Raw genomic sequence first — 16,673 nt, forward strand, 5'->3', positions numbered from 1 at the left:
AGTTACGACAATGCTGTTATTAAGGAGATGTCAGAAGATGAGCTGAGATATCCCCTCAATCTCAGCTCCACAGCAGCAGCCTTGCAGTCAGCCAAGGCACTGCTCTGACCCCTGCCTCCTTATCCATTCACCCCATCAACAAGAATTTATCCAGTGCCAACTCTGTATTGTTCCTGATTAACACAAGCCAATTACCAACATACAAAACCAACAATATTTTATTGCTGAATCAACTTGAGGTTCAAATTATGGGAGACAGGAGTCCACAGCCTCACCAGGGTGCCCAGATCAGACAGAGATTAAGGTCCAAGTTCCTGTAGGCTCTACTTAGGGCACTATCTACTCTGATCATGTAAAAGTTGTTAGTCCCTCCAGGTCACTTCTACTTCATCTGTCCGATACCTGTGAAAAAACAGGAAAAAATTGATGGATAGCTATCCCTTAGAATCTTCCATTCTTCCCTGCCTTCACGATCCTGGACCCTCTTCCCTGCTGATTTTTGCCTACTTCCCATATAATCCTATCTACCCTCCAAGAGGTACACACCTCTGTGTGATTCCAGAATCACGGAGGGGGGTCCTATGCCCGGCCCGAAACATCTCCCAACCAGCCTGGGCTATCATGGCTCCATTGTCAATGCAGAATCTGGGAAGGAAAAGAGATATGAAATTTGGAATCTAAAGGTGAAAAATCACAGTAATTAAAGAAAAAAAGAAATCAAGAAAGAGAAAGGGCCTTTACCTCTCATCTGTGGCAAAAAGCCGGGCTCCACGTTCCTGGCACATTGTCTCCATCATTTCCTGTAGCCTCAAATTACCTATGAAGGGGCAGGGGGTAGGGCTGGCTTAGTTTCAGCCATTTCTGCATGGTCCAGCTGTACACCTCATGTGTATTTACTTACAAAAATGAAGTAGGGGTTTAGGGGGCAGGCATTGGGAAGCGGAAACTAGCAATTTCCCCAAACTCTTAGGGATTAAGACTATCGGGAGGAAGATGCAAATGCCCAAGAACAGCAAAGAGGGGCACAGTTGACTGATACATACACCCCACACCTCCCACGATGAGGGCCTCCTGGGAGCCACAATGTGCCATGGCTCGCTCTGTGATCTCTACCAGCATTGCAAACACGGTTTCCTGTGGGGGACAAATAAGGTGTCAACACCAGAGGGGATCCCAGCTTAGTTCTGCTGTACTATATAAAAGGTCTTCCGGTCCCAACGTTCAGTCCCAGCTTTTTATCCCATTACCTGCAGAGAGAAGCATAAATCCTCAGGAGTACACTCGCCTGTAGCCAGCATCCGTTGGGCTACATCCTATCATTAAAAAAAATACACAAAACAATGAATTGTGGTTTGGGGATGACAGGAGAGCAAAAATTAGTGCACTTGGAGGACCATCATGTTTCACGACAACTCATCTCACCAGCGTATCTACAGCATGCTTTTGCCTTTCACTGGCATTAAGCTACAGAACAGGCAACACTGATTCAGGATTCAGTAATTACAAATGCCTGCCCTGACACCCCCAACCTCCCCCCCGACCCCTTACTCTGCTTAACTTTTCTCCATAAGGCTTATCATCATCTGGCTCTTTTTATTATCTGCCCCTTCTTTGCTTCTTCATCTTGTTGCCCCCTCCCCCATTACAATGTAAGCTCCAAGTAGGCAGGGACTTTGATTTTGTTCCATCCTGTGTTGCTATTGCCTAGAAGAGTGCCTGGCACACAGAAGATGCTTAATACATATTTGCTAAATGAATTTATTCAGCATCTAATATGGCCCAGAACTATGCTATAGGCAGGAAATACAATGGTGAGCAAAACAGATATGCCTCATATAAAAGCATGAAAGTTATCTCTCCTCACCTGTCCCACACTCACCTCAATGAAAGACAGGATCCCCGAGAATGAGACGTCCATCCCCTTTACAGTATACGGCAGCTCAACTAGTTTCTTGCCTCTGTGTGGGAGGGAGTATACGATGTCCTCAACCTGTAGTTAGTTGGCTGCTTACCCTCCAAAGCCCCTCCAAAGCCTTCTTAATGTACATACAGGGAAATCACCGAAGCCCCGCCAGGCAGCCTCCTCCCACCTCATGTCCCCTTACCGCTTTGCCATCTGTTCGATGTTGTAGCCCGGACTTGGGTCATTGGAAATCTAGCAGAAGGAAAAAGAGGATAGAGCCAGATATCCAGGAGGCATAAGAAACTAATTTATGACCTTCTCCCTCCATTTCTAATTAATCCATATCTCATGTTTTCTCCAGCCCCAGTGGCTTACCTTTAGCACTCGAGCAAAACGATCCAGACAATTACCCACAGCAATATCGATGGTTTCCCCAAAGATGCGGTAACGATGTTCTGAATATGCAATCACCTAAGGGTGATGAGGATGTCCATGAAACCTCAAGTCTGTAAAGAGGAGTATTTGGCTTTGGGGAAGAGCATAAGAGAGGATCAACATGGCCACTGCAGCTTCCAATGACAAACAGAACAAAAGAACTTACCCAAACCTTGAATAGGTACTTTCTCATAGCTCTTATCTCAGAGGCCTATATGTACCCTGAGGATTCCTAGAGCAGATTTCTCATCTACAGAAGGTAGCCTAGGTCAGGCAGAAGCAATTCCCGTTTTGAATACATTTTTCTAGATTGGAGGTTCCTAATATATCCTTTAAATGCAGTCTTGACAATATGGATTAGGAACAGGCTTTCCTGCTTGGAAGCAGGGAACCAGAGTCCTTCTAGATTACCCCACCAGGACAGTGTTATTTGGAAACAAAACAAAAGGTAGAGTTGAAAAACTCAAAAATCCCATATTGGGTCACACTAATGACCCACCCAACTCAACACTGGCAATCAACTTATGTCCATTCTTCACATGTGACTAGCTTCTAGCACAGAGAATATTTATCACCCACTCACACATATACTCCTGACAATGAGTGCTTCATTAAGACTATAAGAAGTCCTTTTCCCTTTTCGATGCTACTAAAGGTTTCTTTCCATTCTGATGTAGATCATACTCTGCTGTTAAAAGGCTGGCCACAAAAGAGGAAGGAAAAAAATCCTGCCTTTCTACTTCTGTTATCTACTCCTCTCTACCAATCATCTTCCCTGTTTTTCCCACCTAACCAAGTTTCAAGAGGGAAGAGAAAAACTATCACTGCTCCTCTTCGTTAACTCTTGCAAGCCTCCATTGCTACTTTTCACACCCTAAGTCCCTAATTTTGTATGTCATCCTTCAGGCCCCAACCTGCTACTTGCCCTCTACCTGTAAAAGTTCCCATGTCATTTTCATGGGAATGTGTACTTCATTTTAAATGACTATTTCACAAAATGAAGTTTTAAGCCTTTCATAAGCTGGGGACAATGACTTTTTCTGACAATAACCCCGTCAGGTGCTCTGTGGGAAAGGAAGGCTAGAGTTCTCCAATCCCAACCTAAAAAGTTCTCATAAGGTACCCCAAACAACTCTGGTTTAGCTTATAAACTTAAAATACCTTCTACCTTATAAAATGTTTTAAAAATTACTTATATTTTCACTCTTAGAATAACAACTTCTATTTACTGCCAATAACATAAAACAAAATATGAAATTACTGTAAAGAAACAAATTACATGGTATCCCTCGGTTTTAGTTGCTAAGGTACAGGGGAAAAAAGCTTCAAAATAATAAAAGTAAAAACACTTTCATTACTTTGAAGACCTCAATCCTTACCCTTCTTTCCTTTTCTAAATGGAAATTTTTTATCTTTATAACCACATATACGAAAGCCATCTAATGTTCTGATCATGCTGTCCAAACCTACAATGTTGTAAACTTTCTTGTGGGTTTTCTAGCGTGTCTTAGACAGCCCAGCTTTGTTCTTGAGTTGCTGTCATTCAGGTACAACAAGAAAGTTGCTGATACACTGCCTTAGAAATTATGAAGCAATGATGGAATACTCCAAATACCTGTGTATTTCCTCCACTGACATACAGCACGGTAGGGCTGGTGGCTCCAGTAATGAGGCGGCCCATCTCAATGTGGCCTATGCAGTGGTTCACGCCCAGCAAAGGCTTATTCCACAGTTGGGCCACAGTACGGGCCACAACAGCCACAGAAACCAGTGGGGCACCCATGCCAGGGCCTAGGGGGATAGAAATGGGAGTTAGAATCCTACAGACACTGGGAAAAACCGAGCTGGGGAAAGTAAGGGATGTGAAAGGTGGGGTAGGAGTAGTGGTGGTAGCAGAGAGCAGCAGGCCATTCTGACCTAGCCAGGCTCCAGGTATGTTCTTCTATCGTCAGTCTCCCAGCTATACCTTTGGTGTAGGCAATGCAATCAATATCCTGGGAGGTTAATCCAGCCTCTGTTAGTGCCTCCTGTAGCAGGTCCAGGATAACAGCTCGGTGATGCCTGGCGGTATCACCTGGAAGGAATCCTAGGAGATGGACACAGGTCAGAGATCATAGGGTTTTTCTATAGCAAAGGTTGGTAGAAGTCATAAACGGGTGTTTTAGTTGTTGTGAAACAGAATGAAAGAAATCTCACTTAAAACAGAGTCAGGAGGCTGTAAGGGGAAGCTTTCACACCCCACCACTCCTTCTCAATTGCAGACCCCAATGAGAAAAGAACATACCTTGCATTCCCAACAGGAAGAAGCCTATCATTTACCACCCCATCAAGAGGAAGAGATTTTCCAGCCAATGAAAAGCCACTACACTTGGATCTCTCAGTTTACTTCAATGGACTAATTTAAAATTAAGAGTCCCTCCCAACTACCCCACTTCCCTATAAAAGATTAATCCTTTCATTTGGTCTCTAGATTTGCCTATGGTTTTGCCAAAGCTTCCCTGATCTGAATCACAATTCTCTACTATTCCTAAATGAGCCCATTTTACTGGTAAAACAACTGGTTGTTTTATTTTTAAGGTTTACACAGTGTAGGAAGAGACTCTTTCATTCTCCTCAAGTATCTTATCTTCCAGGTTTTCAGATATACTCTTTCTGGCCTGTTCAGCTAGGCTGACCAGCTCTCAGAAATGCCTTTCTTCATACCCAACTCCTACTCAGCCTCAGGACTTAATTCAATGGATAACTAACTCAAACCGTTTAGTGATCTTCTCTGTGACCCTACCAGCCCTGTGCACGATCATATCATTGTACTTTACACACTGTGTCATATATCAATTATAGCATTATAATCACCTGTAGTTTTCCCCAATTTAACCATGAGCACCTCAAAGCATTGGCTATTTTATTTATCCTTGCATTCCTGGTGCCAAAATGCCTAGAAGAGTGAGTGCTAAACACAGATATGTATTTTCTAACGAAAGAGCTGTCACAACATCACCTGTTCAGGGAGTCTTTTCAGGTATATACAAGTCAGTGGTCTTCTCCTACATATGCAGAAGTTTTAGGGGTGGGCAGACAAAATACAACACAGTAACAAGTAACATACAAATAACATTCATTAAAAGTAATACGTCTAACAATTTCTTTCTTTCTCAAGACTCAATAATGCAGGTATGACTATTCCCATTTTAAGAGTAAGGAACATAAATCCAGAAACAAATACTGAAATGAATACTGCTGTTCCTAACACCCAAGCTGCAACTCTACACTCCTTCTCATTCTAGGAAGTTCTGACTGCATCTGCGTTACACTCACTGTTCATCTTACCATAAACTTTTGTTTATATGTCCCACTCCACAGAAGCTCAAAACATCTATTTTTTGCTTCCGGCTGACGATAAGCACATAAAAAGCGCTCAACGAAAGCTAAACGAACCCAGAAGACCCAGGTCCAAGGCTGTGACTCTTCTATCAGCCTAGTGAGGTTAATCTTGCCCCACGAATCTCAGAGACTCGGATCAACCGCTCTGTGAGGGGACAACGCGCTCCACGCCCTACTTTGCTAGCGTCTGGGCGGATGGAAGGCGCGGCCGCGCGAGAAGGGCGCTGTGAACTGTCAATCCCGCACACACGCACCTGTGCCGGGAGGCGTGACGTAAGTCCGCCGCGGGTTCGCCAGCACCGCGCCATCCCGCACCACTCCCACGCCAATCTTGTTAGCGCTGCCTTCAAACCCCAGCACCGCCGGCATGGTCGAGCCTGGGAGAAAACGCCAACAGGGCTAGCTACCACCGGAACCGTGTAGACCTCAGCAGGCCGTGCTGGGTCGCGGATCCCGGAGCGCACAGGAAAACTACGTACCCAGGGGCCGGGTACCAGCGTGCACCAAGAGACGCCAAAGAACTCCAGCGGAGGGCGCCCCCACGGCAGCCCCGCCCCCGTCATCACAGCGGCCCATCAAGGCCCCTTCAAGGACCTGTCCTCCTAACTGCCAGGGACGCTGAGCCGGCATCTGCTCCTTACATTCCTATCCATCTCTTTACTTCTCTCCCGTTGTCCAGCCAGCCTTCTCCACTGACTTTTTTCCCTCTCTTGCACAGCATTGGGATCTTCGGTCAGGGTGATAGAATGAATCCTGCATCTGGCACGCCGATAAACAGCCCAAGAATGGAAGGCCGGGGCCTTCAGTCCCCTGGAGAGTTGCAGAAGGGGGTGGGGGGGTGGGGGGAGTAGGGCGAGCCTTCCCGTCATGTGGTTCCAGACAGACCAATCACGCGCATGCCCCCGCCTCAGGCTGCACATCTCAGATCACCTGACCACTCCAGATACCCACGTGGGGGTACGGCGTGCACGAATTCTTTGTGCTCGGGTAAGGAGGAGCCAGGCTGGGAGCCGAGCAGGTCAGATGCAGGGTTGCTCTTATTTTGCCTAGCAGTGGGGTTTCTTGATCGTCTGATCTGCAAGCTAAGTCGGGACCCTTAATTAAGGCCCTCGATCGGCCGGAGGGCAGATCTCGCGAGTACGGCACAAAGCATAATGAAATGATCTAGTTTGGTGGGTGAGGGGCTGAAGGGCCTAGGTTGCATGGAGGCGGAGAAAGGATTCAGAGAGAGTTTGATTTGAAAGGCGGTACCTAGTGCGGGGGCGCTCGAGGAAGTCGTTTTTTCCCCAGCCTTAGCTGGTTTCACGACCTCTTCTCGTCTGCAGGTAACGCGGTAAAAATACTGCTTCGGTGGGCGACGTGGTACAGGTTCAGAAGGGCGTTCGCTACAGTGATGCCGAAGCGTGGGAAAAAGGGAGCTGTGGCAGAAGACGGGGAAGAGCCCAAGATTGGTAAGAGAATGAAATGAGGCCCTCTCCCTAGGGGCTGCCGTGAGGGGGTTTCTAACCCCGGTGAACAGGAAGTGCGGACCTGCTGACTGCGTTTTTGCAGGCTGAAGAAGTCGCAGCAACTGCAAGCTCTCAATGGGGGGGGGGGGGGGGGGGTCTGTAGTCCAATCCGGATCGGAGTTGGATACTGCCAACTTTATCATTGTATATTGCTTATTTTATAGAGCCAGAAGCCAAGAAGAGTAAGGTTGGAGCAAAGAAAAACGAAAAAGAGGCAGCAGGAGAGGGGCCGGTCCTGTATGAGGACCCCCCAGATCAGAAAACCTCGCCCAGTGGTAAATCGGCCACACTCAAGATCTGCTCCTGGAATGTGGATGGGCTTCGAGCCTGGATTAAAAAGAAAGGTTTAGATGTGAGTGGAATTCAAGGAGGGTTCCAGAAGAGACATTCTTTAGTATTGAATGATTTGGGGATTTAATCACCTTTCCCTAATCTGTAGGTTTTTTCCCCTTGTCTGTAGTTTTTTTGTGCAAGAGTTAAAAGGAGGGGCTTCACCAACTCTTAACCTTTTTATTTCCACATGTCTTTTTCAACTTATTTCCATTGTTTTAATGGCTTCATCCCTTCCCCTGCATGTTGCAAAAACCTTGTTACTGGACTTGCTCCATTTCATTTCCAGTTTATCCTCCGTTTAAATACTACTGCTTAGGCTCAGTCTACCAGTTGGTGAATTTAAGCTCCATGTGTGGCAGAGTGTAGAGTTTACTTAAAATTAAATAATCACTGCTTAAAAATCTTAGATGGCTATCCTCTGCCTGTGGAAGAAATATAATCTCTTCAGTGTTGCATGTAACACTCTTTTTACCTCTCAGTTGCCAGTTATATAATTTAGAATTGTTAAAATCTCGTGCGACTCTCTAAGCAGTGTGTCTCTAGTACTTGGCACAGTCTTTAGTAAATGTTTGATAATCAAACGTTGCTATCTGAATTGATAGTATTTTTCTTACCTTTCATCTCTCTCACAGTGGGTAAAGGAAGAAGCCCCAGATATCCTGTGCCTCCAAGAGACCAAATGTTCAGAGAACAAACTACCAGCTGAACTTCAAGAGTTGCCTGGACTATCCCATCAATACTGGTCAGCTCCTTCAGACAAGGAAGGGTACAGTGGTGTGGGCCTGCTCTCCCGCCAGTGCCCACTCAAAGTCTCCTATGGCATTGGTGAGACCCTGTTAATTCCTAACCCCTGAGGTCTTTCAAACCAATTGCTAATACCCGTCCCAGCTCCTAATGGGAGTTACTTTCTTTGCTTTCCCATTCTGTACACTTTTTTATGCTGATCTTGTTTCATTGTTTCTGTAGGTGAGGAGGAACACGATCAGGAAGGCCGGGTGATTGTGGCTGAATTTGACTCATTTGTGCTGGTAACAGCCTATGTACCTAACGCAGGCCGAGGTCTGGTCCGCTTGGAGTACCGGCAGCGCTGGGATGAGGCCTTCCGCAAGTTCCTAAAGGGCTTGGCTTCCCGCAAGCCCCTTGTGCTCTGTGGGGACCTCAATGTGGCCCATGAAGAAATCGACCTTCGCAACCCCAAGGGAAACAAAAAGAATGCTGGCTTCACTCCACAAGAGCGTCAAGGCTTTGGGGAATTACTAGAGGCTGTGCCTCTGGCTGACAGCTTCCGGCACCTCTACCCCAACACAGCCTATGCATATACCTTTTGGACCTACATGATGAATGCTCGATCCAAAAATGTTGGTTGGCGCCTTGATTACTTTTTGTTGTCACACTCTCTGTTACCCGCGTTGTGTGACAGCAAGATCCGTTCCAAGGCCCTGGGCAGTGACCACTGTCCCATCACCCTGTACCTAGCACTGTGACACCTCCCTTAAATTACTTTAAGCTGGGGAAATTAGCCCCCCAAGCTAGCTTTAAAACTTAACCTCCCCAAACTTCTTTGAAAACTGCTCTCTAAAGAAATCTGCACTGTTACTTCCCTTCTAAAAATACGAGTCCTTCAACCAGGCTCCTAGTGACACTTAGGTTTCCTTTAAACCCCAATTTTTTTGTGCTTTTCTTTTTTTTTTTTTTTTTACATTAAACAAAAGCTACTGATGACTTTCTCTGAACTGTCCACATGAAAATAAAGAGCCATAGTTTCAGCCTTGCTGTCTTTGTATTCTACCCCTTTGTGGGATTACAAATTCTCCTTATCTTTTCATATATAAAGATAAACAACTTGGAAAAGGATAGTCATGACCTTATTTATTTACAAGCACAGGATGAATCCCTAGCTTCCCCCAAGACAGAGCAACCTTATCCAGCTCAGTTAAATACTGCAACTGGGGGGTAAGGTTGGAAGGAGGAGTTAAGGGAAATTCAGGACTAGGGGAACATACCCCACATTAAATAGTTATATACACATCAGTTCCTGTGGTCTGTACAGAGCAGCGGCTGACCCCATCCCCACCCCCCAGGACACAGAATGGGGGGACAGGAGACTGAGGGGACTGAGGTCAGAGCCAGCCCCTGGTGAAGTGCAATAGCAGCAGCAAGGTCCTAATGGTGCACAAAAGGGAGGGAACCCCCAGGGCTACCCACCCCCACCCTGCCCTGGAATGTTTAAGGGACAGGAATGGCTCTCAGGGAGCATATAGGAAGGACAAGGCTAGAACCCTCTTTTAGGACCCAGGTTTAGGGGCAACATTTTGCCTATTTCACCCTAAACACAGCAGCCCTTGGAGGAAAGCAGATGGCCAGCAGTGGTCTTATCTACCCCTCCAAACCTAAGTGAGGGCCTGGTTCCTTCCTACCTCTCCCCAGGGAAAAGGAAGGCAGCTGCTTGGCTCCCCTTACAGAAGCCAAGGGAGCCTTTTACCACGGTTCCCTTTGTAGTGTCACTGTCCCCACCAGGAAGGGGCCAGACACAGTCTGTGGGTCGTTGTGGAGCTCAGGAGAAGTTCTGGACAGGGTGGCTGACCTTCATACAAGCCCAGTAGAGGGCCCGGCCCAAACACAGCACAGCCAACAGGATGACAAATGCCCAGGCCGCGTAGATGCCTCCATATCGCCGAGCATGCTTCCATGTCCCAAACTGATGAAGAAGAAGGAAGATGGGGTTACTGTTGATCTCTCACCACTTTCTAAAAGCCCTAGTAACAGCAACACAGAATGGAAGCTTCAGTGCCTGGTTGCCTAACCACGTGTATCCACCTTCAGGGACCTTCTTAAAGGCCCAATTGTGCTCTCTTCCCCTAGGCAGGTACATAACTTGTACAATCCCAGACATCTGTCAGTGTTTCTTAGTGTTGGACAAGGGAGCCAATTCTAACAGCAACTCTTAATTTAAGCCACTTCTTCATTGCCCTGTCTTTTGCATAAAGAAGATGGCTGTTTTTCACTCCCATAATAACAATGGAGATTGTTTATCAGTTACCTTCAACTTCAGCTCATGTGTACATTAAAACAAGGCGAAACAAACAAAAACCCCTCGGTTTCTTTCACTTTTTTTAGGTTAGCCATTTCCCAAATTGTAGGCTATGGAGATGAGGCTGAAGAACGAAGGGCCGGATCAAGGTTACTCACAGCAAGGCCAGTGGCAGTGACTGCCAAGAGTAAGCCAAGCAAGAAACAGCAGATACATCTCTTTCGTGGATATCTGCGCCCAATAGATGACCTGTGAGGAGGCAAACAAATTGATGCTTGCAATGGCCCTGCAGGTTTTACTGTACGTTACAAAATTACCAGTTCAACAATGCCACTCTCCAGTCACTTACACTTTCCTGCAGTGAGGGCAACGGGCCAAGGTTCGGTCTGTGAACTCTGTCCACTATGGAGAACAAAAAAGGGAGAACCCAATTAATAGAAGCAGGGTCATGTCCAGTGAAGGCTCTGGGGCATGGGAGGGTGGGAAAAGGAACAGAAGGGAAATTAAAACAGACATTCTCAGTATTCATTATCATAACTCAGAAATATATTCATGATTACTTCTGTTTCTCCCGCTTCCTCCCAAGGCTTCCCAATGCTCCTCCTCACCAGGAAAGTATTCTTGCAATGTCCACAGATGACCCTGACACCTACAGGCTGTGGTTCTGGACTCAGAGGTCCTGGATGCACAGGTCCCAGGTTGATGATTCTTTTGCTGTAATGGAGAAAAAGACTACGTTTAAATCATTTTTAATCCTAAAATGCCCACACTAGCCTTCCTTCATAGCTCCCAATCCCTGCCTTTCTAAATTCCTCTACTTCTCTATACACGGCATATACTCTGCCCCACCCAACCCTAGCCCGAGGGAAGGTTGAGAAATAACACTTCTTAAACTTCAGGTCTGTAACTTCCATTATACCTGAGGATAATTCACCCAGTCCCCTAGACTCTCTATTTCCCTAACGGACATAAATTTCATCCCAGTCTTTTTACTGAGATTTGAACAAGATGGCTGTAAAATTCTAACGGTACAACAGTCCTTAAGTTTTTCTCCTTCTAAATAAACACCTTTACATGCTCTGCAAACATTCATCCTTTTTAGGGCTTTCCAATTATTTCCACTGATGCCCTTCCCCACCTTATGCCTCTTACCAGTAGGGCCGAGGGCAGGCAATCCTCTGGGAAGTCACTTTGCAGATAAGGAGACAGTTACAGGGGCACCGAACATATTTTTTCCCTGGAGGTGCATTCTTGATTGGCTAGAGAACAATGAGGACATCGGTAAGCAAACCTCTAATTCCAATCCCTTCCATTTCCTCCAAAAACACCTTCTGAGGAGAGATCAGAGAGATAAGGCCTTAGCCAGATAAGGTCTTAGCCAGATCAGAGAAATGAAAGAAAAACATAGCAGAAGATCTGCAAATAAAGACTAGGCTTAAGTATCCAGAATAGAAATGAAGGTGCAGGATGGTAAACATCAGCTCTGGTGAGTGGCTGCTGGGGAAATGGTGATGTGCGACTCCTGGAACTGAAACCTGGGTTTCAGGATTACCATTCGGCTAACACCTAAACATCAAGGTCTAGAATCAAGAGATCAGAAAGAGGATCCAGGAAACAGGGCCCATTTCATAGATGTGTGTAACTCACAGTGGCTTCATTGCAGACGCCACATTTGACTACATGCTGATGCATCTTGCCTTCCACGTTGATGAGAGACTGGCAGACTCGGCAGGTGATCATGGGGGCACTCCCACTGTCCGGGCTGGTCAGGGGTGAGTAGGGGGGTGGGTCCTCCCCAGGCAACACGGCTGGGTGTCCCTCAGGGAACGGGGGAAACGCTGGAGAGGAAAGTAAAAAGAAGGGTGGCATCACTTGTAGACACCCCTACTGATGCTTCACAGGGTCAAGGGACTCTTTTTGGTCCTCAACCCTTCTGATCTAGCTCGGCGGGCTTCTTATAATCCGTGCTTCAGTCAGCTTCCTCAGACCCCCCTTCGGTTCCCAAGTTCCGGTAACAATTGCGGAAAGAAGAGCTTCACCCAGTCACAGGTGCAACTGCTCCGCACCTGGCGCCTGGGCCCCGCCTCCGCCCTCGGCCCCGCCCCCTCCCGCCTCTCAGCGTACCCCCCCCCCCCTCGGTAACATCTTGGACCCACCCCGGCTTACCCTGGGGCGGGGCATGTTTACCGGCTCCGTACGGTGGTGCGGAGGGGGTCAGGCCTCCCCCGGGCCCAGCCCCACTCCCGCCCGGCCCCACTAATCCGTTGCCGCCGGCGCCACCGTCGATGGGCTCGGAGAGCAGCGGGGATCGCTCTCCGTCTGCCGCCATGGCCGCCACCACCGCCTACTGCTTCGGCCAAGGACCCGGCTCTATTCGCCGCCGCCGTCTCCGCAGCCACCGCCGCCGCCGCTACCGGGTCCCCAAGGCGCCTGCGCGCCGCGCGCCCAGCTCGCCCCGCAACCAGTGGCCTGCCCCGCCCGATTCCGTCCCGCAAGCACGTGATAGGCTGTCCCCGCCCCCGCCGTGCTATTATTCGTGCAGATAAATCAATTCTTGGTCCTGCGAAGGCAGCTCTTTTTTTCCATTGGGGAGCGTCGCGATAACGTCAACTGTCACATGACCTCCCGGAGGCCGCTGGGCCCGCAAAAACTGCACGTGACGAGAGGTTCTGCGAGCCATTGGAAGCGTGGCCCATCGCGTTACCTCCAGACCAGGAGGTGGGACTAGGCTGCTTCAGCTCACTGGTCACCTGTTTCAGGAAGCCTGGCTTCCTCTGTTACGCGCGCAGAGCGAGTGCATAATCATTGCTCCTCATTGGTCCAAAGATACCACTAAAAGACATCTCCTCTTTGCGGTTATAATTGGTCTCCTATTGGCTGGCCTCTCGGTCTTGTGACTCGTGAGGTGCAACTGTATTGGTCCGAACTTAGGTCCAGAACTCGGGGGCGTGGCTCTAGTGAAAGTGCTGGAGCTTGGGCTGAGTAGCCAGAGGAGGAAAGGCTGGCGACAGTTAGCCGCTCTGCTCAATGAAATAACCTGTAGAAAGTCGGAATAAAGATGTACCAGTAGGAAATGCATTAAAATGTTAAGGTAATCATCCAGCCTTTCCCGCTGGAGTTACTTCTGGAACAGAACACAAGACTGGCTTCTCCAGGGACCAGCCTTGCAGACCCCACCCTCTCACTCCGCATCCCTGATTATGAAACTACCTTTTATGAATCTGGATCTATCACTACAGGGATATTTCATATTTCACTCAGTTTCATGACCCCTCCCAGTCCTAAATACATATGCATCATAAGTGTTTTTTGATTGAGTTAACCAATTAAGTACAAGGATGTTTTAGTAACCTTGCTGACAAGATGAGACAGTCTTGAGACTAGTCTCAACTTAGTCCCAGCGAGGAGACTGCCAATGGAGGTTATTCTGACAAGTACTGGAGAATCTCGTGAGCCCCTCAGACATTTCAACATACAGCCAATCCTACTCACTCTCCTGTTCATCCCTATACATCCTCCATACTCAACTTGCATAGCAGATGACACTACAAGTTTACCCAGCCATATCCGAAAGTAGAGTCCTATGAAACCTTTCCTCAGCCGAAGTGAAAAAAACAAAGACAATTACCATTATTATGGAAAAAAATTTGAGTAGTCCCGAATCCCCAAAATAATCTCTTAGGGTTTTCAGATACCTTAGGACACATCTTGCTAACGGATGCACAAAATATATGGAGAAAAAAGCACAGATGCTCAAAGACAATTCAAATCTATGGCGGCTTAATGCTGAGTGTAGTTCCCAGGGAAGGAGCTTGGTGGTGCCACTTTTCCTTCTGTGCGAACGGCCTCCACCACAGCTAGCTGCAAAACAGTGAAAGCTATTTTGCTTTTCTGGTAAAAGTGAAAATCCTCTTTTGGATTTCTTAAGCTTAGGGAAACCAGGTGTAGTCATACCACGTTTCGGTGCACTTCACTTTAATGCTCCTCGCAGATATTGTGGGTTTTGTTTTGTTTTGTTTTTTTAAACAAACTGAATGCTGTGGCAACCCTGTGTCAAGTAAATTTATCAGTGCCATTTTTCCAACAGCATCTGTTCACTTTGTGTCTCCGAGTCTCATTTTGGTAATTCTTGAAGTACTTCAAACTTTTTCATTATTATTAGTATATTGGTTATAGTGATCTGTGATCAGTGATTACAACTTGTTGAAAGCTCAGATGATTGTTTAGCCTTTTCTTCACCAGTGAAATTTTATTTCATAATCAGATGCCTCATGCAATCTATCCTTCCAAAAAGCAACACTAATAAATTATAAGATTCTGAAATTTTCAAAGATATGAGTTACTTGCTAACAAATGTGAGTAAGCTTCATTACAGAAATTTCTTGGGTCAGTATACCAAGGGCTTTTCCCTTCTCAGATACCTGTTAAGTGAAAACAGATCCAAGAATATTGAATTATTTCTTTAGACCCCTTCTTGAATGCACATCTCAGTTGGTTTCGCCTCCTTTGAATTATATCCTCCTAGCTCCAACTAGGCCGCATTTTCCAGAAATTTTTCACATTAAAATTTTTATGTCCATCTGTATTTTCTTTTGTGGGTTATGATGACAAGGTGTATATCTTTGGGTTTTTTAAAATTTATTTTCAATTAATGGTTAGCATTTTTTAGCAGTAAAATATTAAGATACATACTTTTTTCAAACATAATGCATAACTTTTATATGCATTGGGAAACCAAAAAAAAATTTATTTGCATTGCTTTATTGTGATATTGGCATTGTTTCAGTGGTCTGGAACCGAGCACGCAATATTTCTGAGGTATACCTGTACTAATGAAGCTCTTTCATACAAGCAAAGTGGCATAACTTGAACTTACAAAAAGTAGGGAATACCTGCAATTTTCAAACCTATTGAAGTGCTCTACTAAATGGGTACCTAGACAGAGATAACATATGTAGGATTCCCCCACCCTTAGGGAACTTTTTACTTTGTTCTTTCAACTTTGTTGGGAGTTTCAAGATAGAGCAGGGGCAAAAGTCAAGGTGAACAGCCCCTTGTTATGTAAAGAATAATAGGTTAAACTTCCGGCTCTCGCTCAGGTCCTAATCTCCAGATTTGTGAGTTCCGGCTCTGTGTCGGGCTCTGGGCTGACAGCGCCGAGGAGCCTGCTTGGAATCCTCTCTCTCTCTCTGCCTCTACCCCATTTATGCTCTCTCTCTCTCTTTCCAAATAAATAAATGTTTAAAAAAAAGAATAGGGGCGCCTGGGTGGCTCAGTCAGTTAAGCGGCGGACTTCTGCTCAGGTCGTGATCTCGTGGTCCGTGAGTTCTAGCCCCGCATCGGGCTCCATGCTGACAGCTCAGAGTCTGGAGCCTGTTTCAGATTCTGTGTCTCACTCTCTCTGACCCTCCCCCCTTCATGCTCTGTCTCTCTCTGTCTCAAAAATAAATAAACGTTAAAAAAAAAAAAAGAATAATTTAGGAGAATTTCCTTAATCATAGAAGTGTAGAGTGAATAGACCATTATTTTGGGATTAATGATGGATGATAGACTAAAAGTGAGTCACCTTAAAGAGATCTTCCTTGTTTTAGGTGTTACTGACATAATTTCCTCTAATTAAGCAAGTGCAAATGGAAAGGACCCATTGTCATAGGAGAAGGAAATACTAGGAGGTCAAGGGAGATGGTTCCAGTTCATGGTCATGGTAAAAATCTGATTGGTACAGATGTGACATTTTAGGTCAGGTCTATTTAATGTAGAGGCTCCTTAACTGAAAATAATGCTAGCATGGCTGCCTTTTCCTAAAGAACCCTTTAGCTGAGGGTTCTACCTCACCCTTCCCAGAAACCAAAGGAGAACTCTGAGGTCTATTAGTATCCACTGGACCCAACCGTTGGGGATAGTGCCCCCACCAGCCTCCTCCTCCAAACTCATGTGGTCTCTATGAGAGCCCGAATGGCACCTGGGTTTTCCCCTTGTCATAGCTCAAATTGTAACTGCCTTACAACTGGGAAGCAACAAGGAATTGAAAAAATAACTCTAAGGACCATGGCCAGTTTGGCCAGAAGCCTCTCCACTGAGC

The 16,673-nt window shown here is 46.4% G+C and overlaps 3 protein-coding genes across 8 annotated transcripts; 1 reads left to right on the plus strand and 2 right to left on the minus strand.

Moving 5' to 3' along the window:
* Positions 1-164: 164 nt before the first annotated feature.
* Positions 165-6,527, minus strand: LOC102957137 (O-sialoglycoprotein endopeptidase). Of its 3 annotated transcripts, none has more exons than XM_042989315.1 (12): positions 6,361-6,527; positions 5,974-6,096; positions 4,305-4,424; positions 3,954-4,129; positions 2,279-2,374; positions 2,106-2,155; positions 1,880-1,958; positions 1,248-1,313; positions 1,044-1,134; positions 742-817; positions 547-645; positions 165-402 (listed from the first exon to the last, which is right to left on the minus strand). In XM_042989315.1, exons 2-12 carry the CDS (start codon positions 6,086-6,088, stop codon positions 363-365), a joined length of 1,008 nt encoding a protein of 335 aa, XP_042845249.1. In that variant the 5' UTR covers positions 6,089-6,096; positions 6,361-6,527; the 3' UTR covers positions 165-362. The 3 variants fall into 3 exon arrangements, with proteins under 3 accessions (XP_042845249.1, XP_015397194.2, XP_042845248.1); XM_015541708.2 differs by lacking the exon at positions 6,361-6,527 and adding an exon at positions 6,199-6,302; XM_042989314.1 differs by lacking the exon at positions 6,361-6,527 and adding an exon at positions 6,199-6,246 and having other exon boundaries at positions 5,974-6,118.
* A 96-nt stretch (positions 6,528-6,623) lies between these two features.
* APEX1 (apurinic/apyrimidinic endodeoxyribonuclease 1) lies at positions 6,624-9,326 on the plus strand. 3 transcript variants are annotated; one of them, XM_007091367.3, is made up of 5 exons: positions 6,624-6,706; positions 7,045-7,170; positions 7,392-7,579; positions 8,193-8,385; positions 8,527-9,326. In XM_007091367.3, exons 2-5 carry the CDS (start codon positions 7,113-7,115, stop codon positions 9,042-9,044), a joined length of 957 nt encoding a protein of 318 aa, XP_007091429.1. In that variant the 5' UTR covers positions 6,624-6,706; positions 7,045-7,112; the 3' UTR covers positions 9,045-9,326.
* Positions 9,327-9,415: 89 nt separating this feature from the next.
* PIP4P1 (phosphatidylinositol-4,5-bisphosphate 4-phosphatase 1) lies at positions 9,416-13,343 on the minus strand. 2 transcript variants are annotated; one of them, XM_042989317.1, is made up of 7 exons: positions 12,779-13,343; positions 12,239-12,429; positions 11,744-11,850; positions 11,200-11,305; positions 10,941-10,993; positions 10,750-10,840; positions 9,416-10,258 (listed from the first exon to the last, which is right to left on the minus strand). In XM_042989317.1, exons 1-7 carry the CDS (start codon positions 12,918-12,920, stop codon positions 10,115-10,117), a joined length of 834 nt encoding a protein of 277 aa, XP_042845251.1. In that variant the 5' UTR covers positions 12,921-13,343; the 3' UTR covers positions 9,416-10,114. The 2 variants fall into 2 exon arrangements, with proteins under 2 accessions (XP_042845251.1, XP_042845250.1); XM_042989316.1 differs by having other exon boundaries at positions 12,758-13,341.
* Between the last annotated feature and the right edge of the window lie 3,330 nt (positions 13,344-16,673).

The sequence above is a fragment of the Panthera tigris genome, chromosome B3, assembly GCF_018350195.1.
Source record: "Panthera tigris isolate Pti1 chromosome B3, P.tigris_Pti1_mat1.1, whole genome shotgun sequence".
NCBI classification, from domain to species: Eukaryota; Metazoa; Chordata; class Mammalia; order Carnivora; family Felidae; genus Panthera; species Panthera tigris.

Coding starts and splice junctions, on each gene's coding strand:
- LOC102957137 (XM_015541708.2), bottom strand. CDS start 6,295: ATGGGCCGCTGTGATGACGGGGGCGGGGCTGCCGTGGGGGCGCCCTCC. Junction 6,097..6,198: donor CGCTGGTACCCGGCCCCTGG/GTACGTAGTTTT, acceptor GTTTTCTCCCAG/GCTCGACCATGCCGGCGGTG. Junction 1,959..2,105: donor ATCGAACAGATGGCAAAGCG/GTAAGGGGACAT, acceptor CCTCCCACACAG/AGGCAAGAAACTAGTTGAGC.
- APEX1 (XM_007091367.3), top strand. CDS start 7,113: ATGCCGAAGCGTGGGAAAAAGGGAGCTGTGGCAGAAGACGGGGAAGAG. Junction 7,580..8,192: donor TTAAAAAGAAAGGTTTAGAT/GTGAGTGGAATT, acceptor TCTCTCTCACAG/TGGGTAAAGGAAGAAGCCCC. Junction 8,386..8,526: donor CAAAGTCTCCTATGGCATTG/GTGAGACCCTGT, acceptor TTGTTTCTGTAG/GTGAGGAGGAACACGATCAG.
- PIP4P1 (XM_042989316.1), bottom strand. CDS start 12,920: ATGGCGGCAGACGGAGAGCGATCCCCGCTGCTCTCCGAGCCCATCGAC. Junction 12,430..12,757: donor TAAACATGCCCCGCCCCAGG/GTAAGCCGGGGT, acceptor TTTCCTCTCCAG/CGTTTCCCCCGTTCCCTGAG. Junction 10,841..10,940: donor TGCCCTCACTGCAGGAAAGT/GTAAGTGACTGG, acceptor GCCTCCTCACAG/GTCATCTATTGGGCGCAGAT.